Here is a 22,496-nt window from a genome sequence, read left to right on the forward strand (position 1 = left end):
GAAATCTGGGATACTCTAAAAAGAACATCCTAAGAATCATAGGAATAGAGGAAAGAGAAGAAATCCAGCTCAAATTCCCAGATATCTTCAACAAAATCATAGAAGAAAAGTTTCCTAACCTAAAGAAGGGGATGCCTATAATCTTCATGTTCAGAACATTAAATAGACTGAACCACACAAGAAAGTCACCTCCATGCATAATAATCAAAACACTAAACATATAAAACAAAAAATAATATTAAAAACTGTAAGGGAAAAGACCAATTAACATATAAAAGTAGATCTATTAGAATCATACCTGATTTCTCCAAGGAGACTCTAAAAACCAGAAGAGTTTTTATAAAGGGTTTTTAGAAAGGGTTTTTTAGAAAAAAAAAAAAAGACCAGAAAGCTATGTGTTTGTTCTCTGGGGTACAATTTAAATACCCTGTAGGAGTGGTCTTGAGCATCTCTGGGGAGGAGTCATTGTTTGGCTCAGAGGTAGAGTCTGGACTGAGGCAGCTCCCAGGGAATGGGGTCCTAGGATGGACCATCCTCCTAAACATTCTAGACTCTTTGTATATTTGGATGCCAGGGGCTGGGGTGATGCTTCCCTCCAATCAACAACAACAGACACCAAGGAAATCTAGATAATCATAAGGATATGCTTTTAAAACTTGTATCTCAACAAATTGGAAAATCTAAAAGAAATCGGTAATTTTCTCAATAGATACCACTTACTAAAGTAAAATTAAGCTCAGATAAACTATTTTAAAAGGTCTATAACCCCTATGGAAATAGAAGCAGTCATTAAAAGTCTCCCAACTAAAAAAATGTCCACAGCCAGATGATTTTAGCAGAGAAGTCTACCACACCTTTAAAGATTAACTAAGGCTGTACAAATACAAATAACAGATCCAGAAGCTAGATGAGTACTTATTAAATCTCTGGGTTTTGAAAATGCCAACTTAGAATGAAAAAATATGTTTGGACCTTTAAAGGTTAGATCAGCACCAATGGATGAATGATCTACATATAATGAATGTTGAGACATTTGACTATGATACCGAGACTTGGATAGAATAAGCAATTTTGAAAGATATGAGGAGACATCAAAATTCCAAATGTTTTAATTGTGGTAGACTAGGACATGTAAGAAGGGATTGTAGGCAAGGCACTCCTAGAAATAATGTCTCTTCTAGGAAATAAAAAAAGAAAAGAAAATGTCTGGATTCTGTAGATGTGGCAAAGGCTGACATTGGACCAATGAATGCAGATCAGCAAAGCACAAACAGGGCAAACCAATAACATTGAGGAACTCCTTGGGGGGGGGGGCCCTCTCTCAGGTCCCCAGGTCAAATATGGTCCAGTCATTCCCAGTCACTGTGGAGGACAAGTCTCACCAGGAAAATTAAAAAAAAAAAAATCCAGTGACTGCAGAAAAAAAAAATAGTGTTCTGGATGATGGCTTAAATGTGGAGGATGAATCAAAAATCCCAATTTAGGGAATAGGAAACATATATTTTGGTATATTTCTATAAATTATCAAAGACCAAAGCTAAGAGTACATATAAATAACATTGTAATCGAGGGATTACTGGATACAGATGCAGATGTGACTATCATTACTCCAGAATCTTGGCATCCAAATTGATCTCTTTAAGAGGCAGATGTTCAATTCCTAGGAATTGGAATCCTATCTCAAGTGAAACAAAGCACAAGATGGGTTGAATGCATAGGGCCAGAGGACAGAGAGGAAGGCTGAGGCCAATGTGGCTAGTATCGCAGTGAATTTATGGGGTCATGACATGCTGCAGCAATGTAATATCCAGATTAACATTTCTTCAGTACCAAAAACTGATGTTTCTGGGAAGAATATTATAAAGTACAAAAAAAAAAAAAAGGTCACCAGCCATTCAGGCTGTACAAGAATACAAAACAACTAGCAAACCTTCATAGATACCAACAGTCCTATCTTTAAAATGGTTAACTGAGAAACTAATATGGGTTAAACGATATTTATCAGAAGAGAAACTGCAGGCTTTAAAACAGCTGGTATAGGAGCAACTAGATAGATGCTCACCATATTGAAGAGTCAACCAGCCCTTGGAATTCTCCTGTATTTATTATTAAAAAGAGTATTTTTATTCTTAAAATAAAAATTTATTTTTATTTTATTTAATAATAAAAAATTTTTATTATTAAAAAGAAATCTGAAAAAGCAAGAATGGAGACAGATTTAAAAGCTGTCAACAAGGTAATTCAACATATGGGCCCTCTATAATCTGAAATTCCTTTGCCTTCCTTATTACCTAAAAGATGGCCTCCTATAATTATTGATTTAAAAGATAGGTTTTTTTACTATACCTTTACAAAAAAAAAACCAGAAAAATTTGCCTTCACTGTGCCTACTTATCATAATTCCCAGCCTACTAGGAGATATCAATGGACCATCTTCCAACAGAGAATGATCAATAGTTCCACCCTGTGCCAATACTTTGTAAGTCAGTCATTGGAAATAATATGCAATTAATTTCCTAAATCAACAATTTACCATTACATGGATGACATTTTGTCATCTAATTCAAAAGTAAATGTATTCAAAAGAATGTTTGAAGACGAAAGCATTACCTAAATGAGGATTACAAATTTATCCTGAAAAAAATACAAAAAGGACAGTCTGTCAATTACCTAGGTTATAAAATAGGTTTACAGAAAATTAGAATGCAAAAGGCACAAATTAGGAGAGCCTGATTGTGAAATCTTAATGACTTTCAAATATTGTTAGGAGATATTTCCAGGCCTGCTGTTGGGATAACACCTGATCTAATAATTCATTTAAACAAAACTCAGATGATGACAAAGACTTAAATAGTCCCAGGGAATTAACAGCTGAAGTAAAGAAAGAATTAATTATGGTTGAAGAGAAATTACAGAAGGCACAGGTGGATCTAAATCTTAATTGCATTCTAATCATATTGCCTTCCAGAATTTCTCCTACAGGAATTTTAATGCAGAGGGAAGATATTATCTTACAATAACTTTTTACCACATAAACCAAGTAAAAAGTTAAAAACTTATGTGGAAAAGGTCTCTGAATTAATTATAAAAGGAAAATTGAGACATCGTCAACTAGCAGGAATAGACCCAGCAGAGATGATAGTGCCTTTTACTACTGATGAAATTTTTAAATTATGGGAAGACAATAAACCCTGGCAAAGAGCGTGTGCTAATTTTTTAGGAGAGATTAATAACAATTATCCCCATAGAGATAGAATTAACCTTATAAAGAGAATTTCTTGGATTCTTTCCTGCATTGTATGTGACACGCCAATAACTGGAGCCCATACATTATATATTGATGCAAATAAATCAGGAAAGGCAGGTTACACATCAGACTATTTAAGTAAAGTGGAACAAAACCCTTATAATTTTGTATAAAAGTCAGAATTATATGCTATTTTCATGGTACTAAGGGATTTTAAAGAACCTCTCAATATATAGTCACTGATTTATAATATGCAGAGAGAGTTGTCTTACATATTGAAACTGCTGAATTTATACCAGATGATACAGAATTCACTTCATTATTCATTCAAGTTCAGTAAGCTTTGTCCCATATATTTAATACACATTAGATCCCATACAGGTCTGCCAAGTCCTCTAGCACAAAGTAATGCTGAAATTGATCGATTATTTATTGGAAATGTGCTGAAGGCCTCAGAAATTTCATAAAAAAAACGTCAATAGCAAAGTTTTTTGAAAAAAGAGTTTTCTATTGCATGGCAACAAGCTAAGGAAATTATAAAAAGCTGTCCTATTAGCTCTTTCTATAATAAAACACCATTACCTGCAGGAAGTGACACAAAGGGTACTCAGAGGAAGAAATCTGGCAGATGGATTGTTCCACTTTACAGAATTTGGAAAACTAAAATATGCACACACCATATCATTGACACTTATTCAGGTTTTCAATGAACAACTGCTTTCAGCTCAGAAAAGGCTGATTCAGCAATCACACATTTAGCGGAAGTTATGGCCATCATGGGTATACCCACACAAATAAAGATAGATAATTGTCCAGCATATGTGTCTAAGAAAATGAAACAGTTTTGCTTATTATAATATAAAACATATTACAGGTATACCAAATTACCCTACAGGTCAGGCAGTTATTGAAAGACCAAATCAAACTCTAAAGGATATGTTAAACAAACAGAAAGGGATGAAAAACACCCCCAGATATAGAGTGTATAATGCTTTATTAAACTTGAATTTTCTTAACGCTAATGAGAAAGGAACAACAGCAGCAGATAGACATTGGATAATAAAAAAAAAAAAACTTCTGAATTAAATCAGCCAGTGTATTTCAAGGATGTGTTGACTTCACAATGGAAACAAGATGTGTTACATTGAATAAGAGGTTTCTCTCGTTTCCACAGGAAAGGAGAAGCTATGCATACCATCAAAATTAATAAAGATGCAGTTTGAAAAAGAGAAACCTCTTTGGACAGAGAAATGACTTTTCATTCATAGAGGTGACAATCAAACAGGTGGTAATGAAACCTCATAAGTGTTGGGGCAGGGTTCTGTTCTTGTCTTTACAGGAAAATACTCATCTTCAAAAAGTCAAGAGTCCTTGGACATTTATATGCCTAAAGAAGAAAAGAGGAATCTGACTTATGGCACCATATCCTCTACGGGGGAAAATTTCATTGCCTGAACACACACAACACACTTTTCAGTATAATAAAAGCACAAATCACTTAAAAATCAAAGCTAGCTTTGGAACTGGAAAATGGCTATACTTCTCTAAATCCAAACATATTGTTAAAATTAAAATTCAGAGTTTCTGTCTCATATCAGGAATCATCTGGCATGGGACAGAAAGAATTTAGAAAAAAAATTTATTTCTCTCCATACCTATTTTTGTCTCTATCATACCTTTTGTTGAATATATGTCTATATGAATAATATTTAAGCTTTCCACAAGAAACAATAAATTTTCCTGAAGTAATCTTTAAAGTTTCCAGGAAGAAGATAGGACCCCACAATGATTCCACCTGGTAGATATGTTATGATGCTGACAGTGCTACTTTAAGATCAGTTTTGGGTACCAGCTGCTCAAGGTGATTCCCACTTGGTTAGCTGAAATGGTGTGCCTTTTTACAATGTTCTGGACAGAACTTCAAAAAAATCCTATTAACTATTATGAAACTATTTGCAATTATACAAGACAGTAATCTTGAAACTTAATCATCATTTTAGTTTTACAGGATCCCATCATCTCCATAGAAGCTGGAAGTAATTCTAGAAGGTGACATCCCCTCCCCCAACAAAGTTTGTCCTCATGGTTAGGAACATCAATTAGGGGTTGATTATAACTGGTATAGGGTTGGGGCTTGGAGTGTAAATATTACAGGCTCAGGGGGAAAAAAAGAAATGGGAAAAAAAGAAAGAGAAAAAAGGAATATAAATATAATAAATTAAAAAGGTAGATTTGTGAATCTACTTTTTAAAGGCACTATTAGTTTTCAATGTTTTACATTGGTTTTACTTTTGTATATTGTATGCAAATTTTGTATAAAGATACAAACTTAATTTTCTTAAAACATATTGTACATACATTTCTAATCTTGTTCAAGGTGTTGTACCTATACAGCTCATTTAACAATGTAATGCAAATTTCTAGTCCTTGAAAATTATTATTATCAACTGTTTAGGATAATAAAAAAATCACCTAGTGTAATCAAACATGTAGTCACATTAGATATGTTTTGAAGGTTAAACAAAGATACAATTTAGATAAATAGATCATCTTCAAACACTTCAGAGATATACAGAATATGACATTTAAGATGTTTTAATAACTTAGGCTCTTCTTTTTTATAACAATGGGACACATCTGTTCCTGGCAGCACCAATCTATTTAAGACAAGATAATGGGCAGGCAGGAAGGATGGAAGGAAGGAAAGAAAGAAGAAGGAATTAATCAGGAAAACAATGCAATTTAAGTAACCAAACACATAAATAACCTTGGAATAAACCTAACCAAGAAAGTCAAACTTCTACAATGAAAACTTTAAAGTATTGAAGAAACTGAAGAATAGATTAGAAGACAGAGAGACTGCCGATGTACTTGACTGGTAGGGTTAATATAAAAACGACCATTCTGCCAAAAGCAATCTATAGATCCAATACAATCCCCATCAAAATTACAACACAATCCTTCACAGAAATTGAAAAAGGCAATTGTTAAAATTTATTGAAAGCACATAAGATCCTGGATAGTCAAAAGTACCTTAGGAATAAAAAATATTACTAAAGGTATCAGCATTCCCGATTTCAAATTATATTACAAAGCTGTAAAAGTAAAAACAGTATGATACAAAATAAAAACAAAAACATAAAGTCAATGGACTAAAATGAAGGACCCCAATATAAGTCCATACACCATCAGCCACTTGGTTTGTTGTTTTGTTTTGTTATTCTAAGATACCAAAAACACACATTGGAGAAAAACAGATTTTTTTTTTCTTTTTAGAAATGGCGCCTGAAAACCTGGCTATCTACATAGAGGTATCTATAAACAGAAGAATGAAACTTGATCTTTCTCTCTTACTCTGTACAAAAATCTACTCTAAATAGATCAAGCATCTCAATGTTAAGCCTGAATACTGAACATTCTAGAGAAAAAGGGATGTACTTCAGCATTTAGTCCAGAGTGGATGGGGCCACCAACCAGCAATGGAACTTCGTGAAATTAAAAGGCTTCTGTGCTGCAAAGGAAATTCCTAATCAACTAAAGAGGCTGATCACTGAAAAGGAAAATTCACTGCCAGATACACATCTGACACAGGGTTAGTGTAGAGAACATAAAAAGAATTCAAAAAGCTAAACACCCAGAATACAACTTAAAATTGAGCTACAGAACTGAGCAGAAGTTCTCAAAAAAAAAAAAAAAGATACAAATGGCTAAGTAATAGTTTTAAAATGTCCACCATTCTTAGCGATCAGGGAAATGTAAATTAAAACTACTTTAAGATCTTACACAGTAAGAATGGCTAAGATTAACAAATGACAACATGTGCTGACAAGAATGTGGGGATAGGGAAATGTCATGTACTTTTGGTGGTAGTAAATCAGCATGGTTATTTCTAGAAACACTAGCGATAAATCTACTGTGTGAACCAGCCATAATAAGCCCCAAAGGACTCTATATCCTACTACAGAAGACCTTTTTTGTTCATTGCTGCTCAGGTGTCTATCAACTGAAAAATAGATAATGAAAATTTGGTCTCTACACACAATGCAACTTTATTTATGTAAAATAACATGAAATCTTCAGGTAAATTGATAAAACTGTGTCTGAGTTGTGGTTTCTTTTAACTTTTCATTTCATTACTGTTTATTAGTAAACATTAAAATTTACCGGTTTTTCAAGTATCACAAATATATCCTCAGTAATATCACCATTTACTATAAAACGATTTTCAATTAAACTATATAATCATGGTAACAATGCCTGGAATTTGTAAACATATTGTTTTCTTATACAGAAAATATTCTTGTTTTTGCCAGGCGATGGTGGCACACACCTTTAATTCCAGCACTCACCTTTAATTCCAGCACTTGGGGAGGCAGAGGCAGGTGGATCTCTGTGAGTTCAAGGCTAGCCTGGTCTACAAAAGCTAGTTTCAGAACAGGCTCCAAAGCTACAGAGAAACCCTGTCTCGAAAAATTTAAAAAAAAAAAGAAAAGAAATATTGTTTTCAAAATAGAATCCTCTTTTTGTGTTTTTTTTACCTTATTTTTTTCTTTTTCTTGAGTAGGGTTTCTATTGCTGTGAAGAGACACCATGACCACGGCAACTCTTATAAGGGGAAACATTTAATTAAGATGGCAGCTTACAATTTCAGAGGTTTAGTCTATTATCATCTAGGCAGACATGGCAGCATGCAGACAGACGTGGTCTGATATCTTGCACATGGTCATCTTGATATGAAGGGAATAGAGAGTGATCTGAGACAACTGGGTGTGGCTTGAGTATTTATGAGAAATCAAAGCTTGTCTCCACAGTGGCATACTTCCAACAAAGCCACACCTTCTAACAGTACCACTTCCTTTGGGGGCCATTTTTTTTCAAACCACCACCAACTGGAAAGCATGATACTGAGTGAAGTAACCCAAACATAGAAAGATAAATGCAGCATGTTCTCATACTTATATGAATCTCAGCATCAAATCTTTAGATTGGTATATCAAGCTTAAAATAACTGTAGAAGCCAAGAAACTTAGGAAGGGGCCACTGAAGGGTAGAAAGCTCTTAATAAAAGGAAAATAGTAAAATATAAGTGATATGAAGGGAAAAAGTGGAATAATGAGGAAATTTAAATGGGGAGAGAGCTATAAGGAAGAGGTAGATGAGAATGAGAAAATGTGGAATAATGTAAAGATGTTTGAAAAGGCCATATGTTTACCTGTTATTTCATAGGCTTTTTAAATTTATATATACACACAGACACACATTTATACAAATATATAACTGGTCTACACAGGAGATAATACTCTTCCCTGAAGACATAAGATACTAACAGAATAGCAGTATGAAGTGTAGGATATCTCAACTCAAGTTGTAAGTCATGGGAGTGCCATAGAGATAATAAAAATATATAAGTTATTGTCTTTGCCCTTGGGTGCCCACCAGAACTTGATAAGATGCTATTGTTGAAGTTACAACACATCTTAATTGCAAAACATGAAGAAACCAAGTTGGTACTAACCAAGAAGCTTTCTTCTTGCTGCTAGCTCTCACAGTACTGGAAGGTGCTATATGTAGGGGGAAATGTCATCATAAGTTTTACCCAGCTGTGAGCATTGTAAACTACAGTAATGACCAGAATGGAAAGGTAAGCCCATAGGTGAAATAGTGACATGAACGTTATGGAGCAACCGTCTGCTTTCTAATCAGTTTGAAGGTCTGCTGCACAGAATGAAAGAAATAACTAATCAAATAAATCTGGCAAAAAAAAAACCTCACAGTCATAGAGCTTATAAGTTCCAGGGGTGAACCTATTACTATTTTGATAAATGGACACAGTATCAAACTGCCCTCTAAATTCATATCTCTATACTCAAAGATTAATGAAGTTCTCAGATCTCATCAGAGAAGTTTCCTTGTGCAGTGGACAGAGGATAACAAAAAAACACACAAGTGATGTATGTAGACAATTGTCTGTAGAATGTTGGGTCATAAATGGGACATATGTATTACACCTTCTCCACGGCTCAGGATCATTACAGAAGAGGGGAGAAGAACTGTAAAGACTGTAAAAGTCACATTTCAAAGAGGACCAGGGTTAAACAGCTATCTTCTGGACAAGATGGGACCACTGCACACATGAATTCACAGACACTCTGATTTCCTGGAGAAGTTAAAATGTAGTCAACATTCCAGCATGCCAAAAACAGAGGGGTATTTACAGTTCATGTCTTCTGGGAAGGGAGAATCAGTTTTCTTTAAGGATGTGGTTGGTCTCTAGTAGGTTGGTCATGCCTAAGTGAATGACCCCACACTTATGAGTATATAGAGAGTCCTATTTGGACTCAGTGATTTTAAGAAAAAGGGGAGGAAGGACATGAATTGGGAGGAGTGTGAAGAGGAATGGGTGGATCTGGGAGGAATAAGGAAAGGGGAAGGAGTTAATATGATCAAAATATATTAAATGAATATATAAAAATCTCAAAATATTTTAACATAAAATAAATAAACTTAAGGCTGAGGAGATGGCTCAATTATTTAAGTGTTTGAAAGCATGAGACCCTGAGTTCAGTGCCCAGAACCCACATAAGAAGCCAGACATAGTGCACATTTGTAATTCCATTGCTAGGAAGGTAGAGACAGGCAGACCCTGGGCACCCTAATCAGTTGACCTAGCCTACATAGGTGATGTCCAAGGCAATGAGGGACCCTCTCTCAAAATACAGTTAGCAGCATTCATAAAGAATGAAATCTAAGGTTGTCCTCTGGTCTTCACATGCATCTGCATAAAAGTGAATGCAGCCTCCCCAAAACACACACACACACCAAAAACTAAATTTAAAAATCTTAAAACAATAAATTAGTGAAATTTAAGGAGGATATAACCTACTCCAGAAAGCATTCTATGGCACTACTCCTCCATAGAGAAAGTGCACCTTCTTTATAATCCCAGAAAGCCCAAAGCTATCTCTGGATATCTCTATACTGCATTATCAAGATTTCTTTAAACATCAAAATTTTTCAAACTGTGGGTCATATAAGAACCACATTTTTTGTTTGGGGGGGGGGCGTTTTGTTTTGTTATTGTTGTTGTTCTTTTGAGACACTGTTTCTCTGTAGCTTTAGAGCCTGTCCTGGAACTAGCTCTTGTAGACCAGGCTGGCCTCGAACTCACAGAGTTCTGCCTGCCTCTGCCTCCCAAGTGCTGGGATTAAAGGCATGCACCACCACCACCACCACCAGCACCAGCACCAGCACCACCAGCACCACCAGCACCACCAGCACCACCAGCACCACCAGCACCACCAGCACCACCAGCACCACCAGCACCACCAGCACCACCAGCACCACCACCGGGCAGGACCATGTTTTTAAATTTATCCTTATGTTACCAGAACTGGATACAAAACAGATACCAAGTATTCTTTGTTTCTAAAAGCATCAGCCTTTATCACTACCAGCTAGCACACAACAATCAATAAAGGACTTGCTCTAATGCCATAACGATTTCATTTCAGTAAGTCCAAACAGAAACCCCTTCCATAACAATGCCATGTTAGGCAAAATTTCAAAGAGTATGAGCGATTTTCAGGCATAACCAAAACTTTTTTATTTTTTACAACCCAAATACAAAGACCCAATCCAACTAGTTCCAGAACACTTACACACATTTTTTTTTCTACTAAGCAAACAGAACAGAGTTTTTAAAGGGACATGTACAGAAACAATAGAAGACTACATGTCAGTCAAGGGTTGGCTTCACCATTTCTTGTCTTTCTTTATATCTATCTAAGCTCTCCACCTTTGACTCATCTTCTTTGTTATGCTGAGTATACTCAATCTCTTTTTCTGGGTTTGGAACTGAGTTCCCCTTTGGAAGCAAGAAACATTCAGCATTCAAAACTTGCTCAGCAGTCATTGAACTTCTAAAATATATCAAGCTACAGAGGAGGGATTTGACATTAGCATCCTGAAAGGAAAAAGAAACATTTTTAAAAAGAATCAGAATCAAAAGTAATGGTAAAAAGAAACAAATCTGTAATGATAGAGAATCTAATTTTTAAAAACCTCTTTTAGTTACTGACATAGGCTAACAGTAGTTTTCTATTTAGAGTTTTAGAAATTCTTTCCAAGTTCAGCCACATTTCATTGGAAATAGATATCTCCAATGATAAGGAAAATAGAATTTATCTGCCAGGGAAAATGTAAAAGCAAAGAATCACAGCTAAAATAAAATGAATGAAATTTTCCTTCTTTTTTATTTAATGGGACAGTGGTTGGAGTTTCACATGAAAATTTCACTTCTCTACTACCCAACATCTTACGGGAGACCCAACCACTTAGGCAGGAAAAATAAAATAAAAAATTTAAAAAATGAAAGAGGAAGAAGTAAACCCATCTCTATTTTAATGGTACACATGTAAGTTAAAGCATTAAGATGCCCACTAAAAATTATTAGAACTAATAGTTAAGAATAATTAAACAAAATAGTTACAAAGTAAAAAAAAGTTACAAAGCATATATCTGAAGATATAGTTGAAGGAAATCAAAGGTTTCAGTAAACAGAAAATATTCAATGTTTAATGGACCAGAAAATAACATTGATAAGAAGGCACAGAGTGAAAACATTCCTTATTAGATAAACCAAACCAACTTCTTTGTAGACATTGACAAGCTACCGCTGAACTTTATGGATCAGAATAATAATCCTGACTCTTTAAAAAGAACAAACTGTTAACAATTCTTATTTCCCAATTTCGAATCTCTATAGCAATAATCAAGGCAACATGATACTGGCAAATGAACACAGTCACTCAGTCCGTGCCTGCTGATGGTTAGACTTGTATTTTAGCAATACAAAGTCTAGCACTCTTATTGATGTTAGACATCCTCAGTGATCTGCACTCTAAATCAGCATGTGATCACTAAATCAGCTTGATCAAGATAATCAAGCAATATTCTTCAGTGCACAGTATGCAAAGCTGTAAATTCTGCAGGTAACGTGGACCATATGAATTTTGAACTTACAATGGGTTTATAAGGATATAATCCTATCATAAATGAGGAGCATTTGTAAGACAGTGGAAAAGAAATCAGAGTCTAGAAAGAAAAAGAACTATCATCTACTGGTTTTGACAAGAATGACATGACCATTTAATTTTTACAAAAGTCTTTTCCACAAATTATATCAGGACAGATAGCCACAGGCAGAAGACTGCAGTTGGACTATTACCTCTTAAAATATACAATTTACTTCAAAATAGATCAAAGATCTAAATATATAATCTTAAAAATTATATAACTGTAAAAAATAAAATATAGAGGCAAATCTTTTTTATACTTGACAAGGAACTCTTGACACTAATCCCCGAGCACAAGCAACAGCGGAGAAAGTTGTGCTTCATGAAAATTACAAATTCTTGTGCTTTAAACGACAACATCAAGAAAATGAGAATACCACCACAGGATGAGGCAAAATGTTTGAAAACCACGTGCCCAATATGTCATTTGTTTCTAGAATACATAAGCAACTGTTAAAATTCAAAAATCAAAGGACAACCCAATTTTTTAAATGTAAAAAACAACGTAAGAATCTGCACAAGCATTTCTCTGAGAAAGATGCCACAAATCTAAATAAAGACTATGAGATGGTACTCCCATTATGATCTCTAGAATCAAAAAGTTTTTTTTTTCTTAAAGATCTCCTGAGTAAATTGTAAACATGCAGGTCACAGGGAGGGGAGAAGGGAGGAAGGGAGGTGAGCAGAGAGAAATGTATAGCTCAATAAAAAACAATTTTAAAAAAGTCTTCTTTTTTTTCCTGCTTTTCAAGACAGAGTTTCTCTGTGTAACAGCCCTAAATGCCCTGGAACTAGCTCTGTAGATCAGACTGGCCTCGAATTCACATAGATCCATCTGCCTCTGTCTTCCAAGTGCTGGGATTAAAGGCATGCACCATCACTGCCTGGCCTCAAAAAAGTCTTATAACCAGTATTAATATAGAGAAACTGAAGGTCTCACATACTGCTACTACATATGCAAAGCAACAGCTTTAGAATCTAGTAAGTCTTCAAACTACTAAACAGGTGCCACAAGATCCAGTAATTCTACTGCTAAGTATATAGCCAAGAGAAATGAAATGTCTGCTCAAATATTTATATTCAAATGTTTGTACCATTTTTCACAGTAACACAAAAGCATATACAACCCAAATGTCCATAAATAGACAGGTATCAATAAACTGTGGTAAATATGAAATATTAGTCATGAAAGGAATAAAATATTAATACTAGAATTTGTGAAATTTAAAGCATGCTAAGTGAAAGCTAAGCACATTGTACCCATTAATTTTCATTCCATCCACATGACTGCCCACACTAGCAAATTATACAGAATTAGAAAACAGATTAATAGTTGATTAAGATTGAAGAAATGCAAATACTGAGAGTTAGCACAGACAATGTAGTGTTTGTGGTGTTAGTCTGACACATAGTACTATACTTAAAACCACTAAGTTATATACTCTAGGTAGATAAACTGTAAGGTTAGTTATCTCTTTTGAAAACCATTTTTAAATTATTTAAAGCTTTTCTGAAAGGCATACCATATATGAATAAATTTTAAGATGCACTAAAATTAAAGGAAAAAAATTTAATTTGAGAAAATTAAAATGTCAAACTATGAATGAACCATGATAAAAAAGACTTCAACTGAAAAATACATCCTGAACCTTTCCTTCCTTAAATTGTTCTTGGCATAAATTTTATAGCAGTAATAAAAAAAGTAACAAAAGAAAATCTGTACTGAAAGCAGGGGTCAGTGCTGTTATAAACCTGGCCCTGTAGTTCTAGGGTCTATGGAACTGGTTTGCAGGAGGAGTATGGAAGAGTTTAGATCCTGGTGTTAAAATCCCCTAGAGTTCCACAAGCAGAGCATACTGGGCTTCTAGTGGTGGTTAAGAAGATAAGAATGGTCTCTAATTGGGACTCCGAGTCGGGGCTATTTCTGGTGTTGGCGCGGCTCCAAGAAGGCCATCACAGCCAGTCCCCCTAACTGCCCCATAGAGAAGGAGGATGAGCGAGTCCAGCTCAAAGTCCAGCCAGCCCCTGGCCTCCAAGCAGGAGAAGGACGGGACTGAGAAGCGAGGCCGGGGCAGGCCGCGCAAGCAGCCTCCGAAGGAGCCCAGTGAAGTGCCAACACCGAAGAGATCTCGGGGCCGACCAAAGGGAAGCAAAAATAAGGGTGCCGCCAAGACACGGAAAACTGCCGCCGCTCCAGGGAGGAAACCGAGGGGCAGACCCAAGAAACTGGAGAAGGAGGAAGAGGAGGGCATCTCCCAGGAGTCCTCAGAGGAGGAGCAGTGACCACGCGCAGTGCCGCCTGCTCCTTGGCCATCACAGGAGCGGCTTCCATGGGACCGGAAGCCCTGCTTCCAGCCCCCTCCCCACCCCCACTGCACACTACCGCACCAGCTGCAGGCTCTGCAGCACCCACGGGAGCAGGGTTTGGCTCAATCCCTGTGCCCTCCTTCCCAACACACCTGCCCTCTCCCGACAAGGCTAACTTCCCACTTAGCCGCAGCCTGCCCTGCTGCGCACTGCCCTGGAGACGCTGCTCTCTGGGCTCTTTCTTTTGCAGGTCCCTTCTGCTCTGCTGTTCCTGGCTTCCTTGTGTAGGGTCCTGGGAGCATTCCCTGGCCTTAAAGGGCCCCAGCCCCATCTCAATTCAGACAAGCCCCATTGGCTGACCTGGCCGCAGCAAGTGTGGTCCGTGCAGGGATGCATAGGTCCCAGCACGCCCCCACCCCTCACCGAACTGTCACCAGGTGGGTTTCTCAGTCACTTTTGCCCCACCTTACCTAGACCCTGCATTAGGTTGGCTAGAGTCCCTTGGACTACAGGAAGTAGGACATGATGGCCCGCCCACCTTGTTCTCACCTGGGACCCAATGCAGTGACAGATGGGGTCACACCCATCTCCAGGGTGAGGTCCTATTCTCTGACATTCACCTAAGGCAGTTGGGGCGCTAACTCACCTCCCCCACTTCCTCCAGTGGGGCACCAAGGAGCTAGCCTTGCCCCCCCCCCTTCTGCTCCTCCCTGCCCCCCAAGGTTCTGGTTCCATCTTCTCCTCTGTTCACAAACTACCTCTGGACAGTTGTGTTGTTTTTTGTTCAATGTTCATTCTTAGACACCCACCATTGCTGCTGCTACCAGCGCCAAAAGTTCATCCTCCTGTTCTGCCTGCATTCTCCCCGAGACACTAGGGGGAAGGGGGGCTGGGGTGCAGCAGGCTGGCTACCAACCACCCCACACCATGGATGATGGGGCCCTGCCCCTTGGATGCTGCAGCAGAGAGGAGGGGGGGCCCGTTTTGATGGGAAAGGGGTGTAGGACCACCTCCCCTCGTTCTGTAGGGGAGGGATGGTCAGTATTTGGCCCGGCCTGGGGCTCCCCCTCTGATTTCCTATTTGCAGTTACTTGAATAAAAAAATAGCCTTTTCTGGAAGAAAAAAAGAAGAAGAAGAAGAAGATAAGAATGCCAAAACGAACATGGCAATCTGGTCCATGAGGTTTCAGAGCGGAACAGGATCCTTAATGTGAAGTGGGACAGATGCCTTTGATGGTTTGAAAGAAAATGAGCCCCAGTAGGGAGTAGCACTAGTAGGTGTGGCTTTATGTTAGAGTAGGTTTGTTCTTGTTGGAGGAAGTGTGTCACTGTTGTGGGCAGGCTTTGAGATCTCCTTTGCTCAAGTTGCACCCCATGTTGCCTACGATCATGATGTAGAACTCTCAGATCCTTCTCCAGCACCATGTCTGACTTCACATCACCCACCATGACAATAACAAACTAAACCTCTGAAACTGTGAGCCAGCCCCAATTAAATGTTTTCCTTTATAAGAGTTGCCATGGCAATAATATCTCTTTACAGCAATAGAAACTTTAACTAGGTATTTTCTGCCCATATTCTGAGAACATGAGTGTGAGGAGAACCTAAATAAAGGAGTGATGCACTAATGTATTTGGTGGAGGAAATTTCAAGACAGACCATTCAAGCTGTGTGGAATGATTACTGGTAACTTTTCTCATTCAGATCTACAGTGCAGGAGAACAGTAAAACAGAAAGATATAAATATATATATATAGTTAGTCAAAGAAAAGGCTGGGCAAGATTTCATTTCTAATTTCATTTCCTGCTCCAATCCTGGTAGCCCTAGTACCTACCTAGTTCAAGTCCTGGTACCAGACAAGTGCTCAACATAAGTTGGCTAAAAAACATATATGGATGACAAAATCCTATCAATGACATTCAAGAATTTCAAAAAGATATAGTTAGGCACTTACAAAAAAAAAACAGGAGAAAAACACTCATTTCAAAACAAAATATCCTTGAAACATAAATGCTATTATTTTCTTATTATATAGATGCTTTGTTAATTATTTGGCAGTTGCTTAAGTGGGATACTTGAATTTTCTTAATATTTATTTCTAACGCTAGTTTAAATTTTAGTAAAAATTAGGGAACATTTTCATACACTTATAAATTTTTATTACTAGACATTTCAAATGAGTAAACAGCCAAAGGAAACCTACCAAATGAAACTGATCCACTTTTGGGATTCCATCTTCATTTGTCTCAAACTCCTGATTATGAACAGAAAGCTATAAAAGAACACAAAAGTGAATAGGCTTCAAAAGTATCTAAATGAGTTGTTCTCAGCCAGGGTCAAATATCAGATAACCTGCATATCAGATATTCACATTACAATTCATAACAATAGCACAATTACAATTATGAAGTAGCAACAATGATTTTACAGTTGGGGGTCACCACAGCATGAGGAAAACTGAATTAAAGGGTCGCAGCATTAGGAAGACTTAATTAGCAATAGATACTAATATGGACTACTTTCAGATATAATCAACCCATTGCCCATTGGCTACATATAACTTAGGATAACCAGGAATGAAACCCAACATTTTGTAGATTATATCATCAATTTCACAATGTCCAAAAAGTAGATTCTGGTGAGTAGAGAAGAGCTCATAAGAAAGCACATTTATCATGAAAGATAAACGAACTTAGTAAAAATTACTTACATAAATAAACCAATAGTTCCTGAGGCATCTACAGTGTTGATCAGCTGATAGACATATCACAAATAAACACTGTAATACTTCCTTGCTTTCTAAAAAAAAAAAATGTTCTAGAACTAGAGAGCTGGCTCAGCAGTAAGAACACTTACTGCTCTTACAAGGGACCTCGGAGCTATTCCCCGGACCCATATGGTGGTCCACGCCATGAGTAACTACAGTGCCATCTTCTGACTTCTGCAGGACCAGACACACACATGGTGTACATATATGCAGTCAAAACGCTCACTAGAATGAAAATGAATAAATCTATTTTTTAGAAAAAGAAAATGTTCTAGAATCTAGTAATCTATGTCATATTGGCTTTACCAATTCTCCAAACTTAAATACCAAGAAAATAAATCAAATGAGTTTTCTTCCATTCTAACACTTACCTTCTGTTCCTGAAATATAAGATAAACTTCATTTGGGCTGGGTGATGGTGGCCTTTAATTCCAGCACTAGGGAGGCAGAGGCAGGTAAGTTCAAGGCCAGCCTGATCTACAAGAGCTAGTTCCAGGGCAACTAGGACTGTTACACAGTGAAAAACCCTGTCTTGAAAAATATATATATAAACTTCATTTGTCATGGTTAGTTCTATGTCAACTTGGTACAAGATAGAGCTATCTGGAAAGAGAGACTCTCAATTGAGAAAATACCTCAAAAACTGACTACGTGCAAGTCTGTTGGGCATTTTCTTGATTAATGATTGATGTGGGAGGGTCAAAACCACTGTGGGTGGTACCAACAATTTAGGTAGGCCTAAGAAAGCAGGCTAAGTAAGTCAAGAGAAACAAGCCAGTAAGTAGCATCCATAGCTTCTGCTTCCTGGTTCCTGCCCTGACTTCTATGATGAAGGATTTTTTGGAGGCCCAAAAATGTGAGCCTATTTCTACCTTGACCAAAGGTCAGAGAGTTGGAATTTACCTCTACTCTTTCAAGGTTATTGTGTTTCCACCTCAAAATAAGTTCCCACCTAGATTCAGATCACAGAGTTCTGCTCTCTCAAGGTGTAGCTAATAGCCAGACTTTGTATTTCAGGAATAAAGAAGGAGATTGTTTCTACTCCAAACAAAAGTCTAAGGATCCAACTAAGTTGTTCAATTTCCTTAAAGAGACAACATTGGATTCCACCCAGGGAGTGGTTTGCCTACAGAATGTTTTGGTCCAGGGTGTGAGCATGACTTGTATTGTTCTAGCAACAGAATGTTTAACTATGGATGTAGCCCGTGACCTTCAACTGGTCTTGTATCATGTTAATGTAGTTAGGTTTTTTTTTTGTTTTTTTTTTTAACCTTACTTACCTACCTCTTGGGGTCAGGGGTATTTTAAGCATTTGGAAATTAAACGCGGGTGATTTCAGTATTCACTATTCTATGTTTTCTGTTTTATTATTTTCACATCTTTGTACTCTTTACTTATATTTCTAATCTCCATGTCCCCAACCTGGCAAGTGGTTATTTTGTCAAGGCTGGTCCCCAACAATATTCCTATATGGAAATATAACAAAATAAACCTTTTTCTCCCCACATTTCTTTTGGTCATGGTGTTTTATCACAGCAACAGAAAGCTAACTAAGACACTATTAAATACACTAAAATTTTTACATTCACAAAGGTATAAAGTTCTATATATTTCATCACCCAGCCCTAACAACCATCAATTAATGATTGTTATTTTCCTATACACAAACCCATATTCCATATTTACTACTATTTTAGTGGTGATAAATATAAGTATACAAGCACACGTGTATATGTATATGCAGAGACCAGAGATCTCAATTATCCTTCCTTGGAAGTTATATTCATTACTTTTCAATTGCTGCAATAAAACAGCATGACCAAGGCAACTTATAAAACCAAGTGTTTAATTTGGGGTTCATGATTCCAGAGGATTAGAGTCTGTAACTATCACGGCAGCAAGAACAGCAGCAAACAGGCAGGCACAGCACTAAAGCAGTAGCTGAGTGCTCACATCTCCATACATAAGCATGAGGCAGAGACACACACTGGGAATGATGGAGTTTTTTGAAACCTTAAAGCCCACCCCCCAATGATACCTTGTCCAACAAAGACACACCTAATCCTTCCCAAATAGTTCCTCCAACTGGGGAACAAGTATTCAAACATGAGCCTATGAGGGTCATTCTCATTCAACCCACCGCAAGAGCCATTTATACTTTGTGTTCTGAGTGAGACAGGTTCTTTCACCATCTTGAAACTCCCAAATTAAGTGAGTCTGGTCAGTGAGTCCTAGAAATTCACCTGTCTCCACCTTCTCAGTGTAAGGATAGAAGTAGGATACCAAACATTGCCTGTTTTACATGGGTTCTGGGGACTGAACTCAGAGCCTCATGCTTGTATAGCAAGCACTTTACCAACTGATCTATCTTCCCAGTCCACATATTGTTTCTTTTGAGGTAAATCCTATACAAATCATAATTTCATCTATGAACATTTTACTATAAGAAAGAGAGCCCTGATGGGTCAGAGGCGTTGTGGACCCAGACCTTCCATAAACTATACTGTCATGAAACTCAAAGCCAATGTCACAGGACAATATGCTGAAACCTTACCATCAAATACGTCTAGTCTACAAGGAAAAAACTGTGAAGCACATATGCACAATAAGCAGCAAGGTAGAAACATGGTGAAAGACAAAATATCTATAGATATCAAGATGTAGCACACTCAGTGTTGGGAAGGACAGCTCAGAGGTGTGCCAGCAGTCAACATGACTCCTGAAGACTAACAGGGGTGATTACCATCTGTGACCTGACACAATGATGCTCACTAATGGATTAGCATCTATTATTTGACCTCCTACCACTTTATTCCTTCTTTCCCTAATAATTTCTATTTAATTTTCCTTTGAAATGACTTTAACCTGGTTTACAGAGTCTCCAACCCCTCAGAACTTGGAATTATTTTAGGTTGTCTGACTGCATTTCTTTCTTTCCATCCTACCTTTAGCTTTTACTCTCTAATCCTTACATCATCCCTCTTTATTTATTCCTTCTTCATGGGGAAGCCTTGTTAACCAATTATCTTTAAGAAGTGGAACCAAGTTAGGGTGTGGCTTTCTGGGACCTGGAGAATAATGGACACACGGCCCAGGTGCTCTCTCTCTCTAAACACCATTTAGGGGGTTGTTGATTATTGCTTGTATCAGGTAGAAGGTTGGGGTGGAAACTATGTAGGTTCAAAAATGAAAAAAAGGGGGGATCATAATAGTGGATAATAGAGTGAATACTTGTGAGCTATTATTTATGGATAATTTACATTGGTATAGTTTTTGTATATTGATACAAGTTCAAATTATACTTGTTATTTCTGTTTACAATATTTGTACACTTATGCAAAGTTATTCTGTCAAATTGTATACATGCATGTTCCTACCTCTGTTTAGGACATTTTGTATATTGATACAACTTTTAGGATATATTTTCATATTGCATTATATATTATTCTTACCTCTGATCAAGATACTTATACATTGTTTACATTTTGAGGTCACTGACCTCATTTGCTGCACATTTGTTTACAGATTATTTAATATTCTGACATGAAGTCTTAGTCTTTAAGTTATGCAGGTATCAAATATTACAGGTCAATAGTTGTTCATGTTTGTTTTATATATATAGTCAGATTAATTAGGTTCTTTGGATACACAGAGACTATATTATGCCTAGATCGATAATCTTCAACCACTTCAAGGACCTGTAAAACATGGCATTTAAATAACTTAGGGTTCTGTTGACATGAGACATGATTGTTCCTGACAGCACCAATCTATTCCTGAGAGAATGTTCAGCACCGAAGACACTCCACTCGGAGTTTGTTTTCTTCTTGGCACAATTGGCCTCTGGGCAAGGAACTGCCCATGGCTCAACCACTGACAAAGTACATGGAATCCAGACTGGATAAGTAGGACATAAGGAAAATAACTGCCAAACCTTTCCAAGACAGGGTAAGACAGTTCTGAAAAATTCCCTGCCACTGAAAATGGTCTATCAGTTATTGTAGGCCTTAGCCAAAGTTGGTTGCTTCAACACTGCAAATGAGACTTTGGGTGATTGTTCAGGTAGCCAACTGTCTCTGTCATATACTGCTTGACTCAAGTAATATTATCTCCCTTCTCAGGACTTCAATGGGGTTGAAGATTAGAAAGTTGTAGTTACCTTCCTCTTATAATTTAGCCAAGCTTATTTCTGATGCAAGACTTAGACTCTTTGAAATAAAATGTTTATTAAAACATTTGCCATGTGTACCTTGCTTAATATTGTCTGTGTTGTTTGTAATTTTATACTTGATATCTGTTCCTATTGCATATAGTTTGGTATTGGGTTTGGATCACTCTTGTTTAGACAAAAGGGGGAGGTGATAGGGAAGCCTTGTTAACAATTATCTTTAAGAGGTGGGACCAAGTTAGCGTGTGGCTTTCTGGGACCCATTTTCCCCTTATAATAAATAAAAATATAATTGTTTATCTTTTAGCTAACCTGGTTATTTCCCAAATTGAGTTAGCTTCTACATTTTTCCTATTGTTTTTCCTTCATCATTAATCCAATATTAACCACTAGTCTTACTCTCCTTTTGTTCCTTCCACTCATACCCACAATAATTAACACTATAGTATACCCTGTACAATGAGTATCCTTTATTTAATTAATTACATTTTTCAAATTTATTTACTTTTCATCCCAGCACCATTTCCCTTCCTACCTTTCCTCCGAGTATTCCATTTGGCAATCTATGAAAATACAGATTAAAACAGGAGATCAGTGATCTGTACAACAGACAGATACTAAACAAGAGCCTTCGTACTTTCTAAATTACTTATCAATGATGTGGCTGTATTTTTATATTTTCAGGCCACAAAGGCCTTCCCCCATCTCCACTGCCTGAATAAGCAGTAACATTGAGAAGTTAGAGACTCAGTAAACTGGTTAGGACTTGAACAGACCTGGAAAGCCCAGGTCTATGTGGCAGGAAATGTAAGAAAGCTGAAAGGAAAGCAGCCTGACCTGAGGAGGAGCCAAAGTGGCTACATAAGACTATGAGCAGGAAGGCAAAGGCGGAGAGCACACAGGGCCACTACTTGCCTGTGCCTTTTCCCTC

The 22,496-nt window shown here is 37.2% G+C and overlaps 2 protein-coding genes across 2 annotated transcripts in view; one reads left to right on the top strand and one right to left on the bottom strand.

Moving 5' to 3' along the window:
- Positions 1–10,825: 10,825 nt before the first annotated feature.
- Stk31 (serine/threonine kinase 31) overlaps positions 10,826–22,496 on the bottom strand; it is a 65,119-nt gene continuing 53,448 nt past the window's right edge. Inside the window, 3 exon segments of the mRNA XM_048440313.3 lie at positions 10,826–11,012; positions 11,015–11,210; positions 16,834–16,902. Coding sequence (XP_048296270.2) covers positions 10,987–11,012; positions 11,015–11,210; positions 16,834–16,902 — 291 coding nt within the window. The 3' untranslated portion in view covers positions 10,826–10,986.
- LOC148121947 (high mobility group protein HMG-I/HMG-Y-like) lies at positions 14,218–14,750 on the top strand. The gene has a single exon (XM_087907491.1). The coding sequence runs from the start codon at positions 14,314–14,316 to the stop codon at positions 14,602–14,604; it is 291 nt and encodes a 96-aa protein (XP_087763617.1). The 5' UTR covers positions 14,218–14,313; the 3' UTR covers positions 14,605–14,750.

Source organism: Myodes glareolus, chromosome 6 (genome assembly GCF_982192425.1).
Source record: "Myodes glareolus chromosome 6, mMyoGla1.1, whole genome shotgun sequence".
Lineage (NCBI taxonomy): Eukaryota > Metazoa > Chordata > Mammalia > Rodentia > Cricetidae > Myodes > Myodes glareolus.

What these genes read in the sequence shown, in the direction of transcription:
- LOC148121947 (XM_087907491.1), top strand. Translation starts at nt 14,314, where the DNA reads ATGAGCGAGTCCAGCTCAAAGTCCAGCCAGCCCCTGGCCTCCAAGCAG.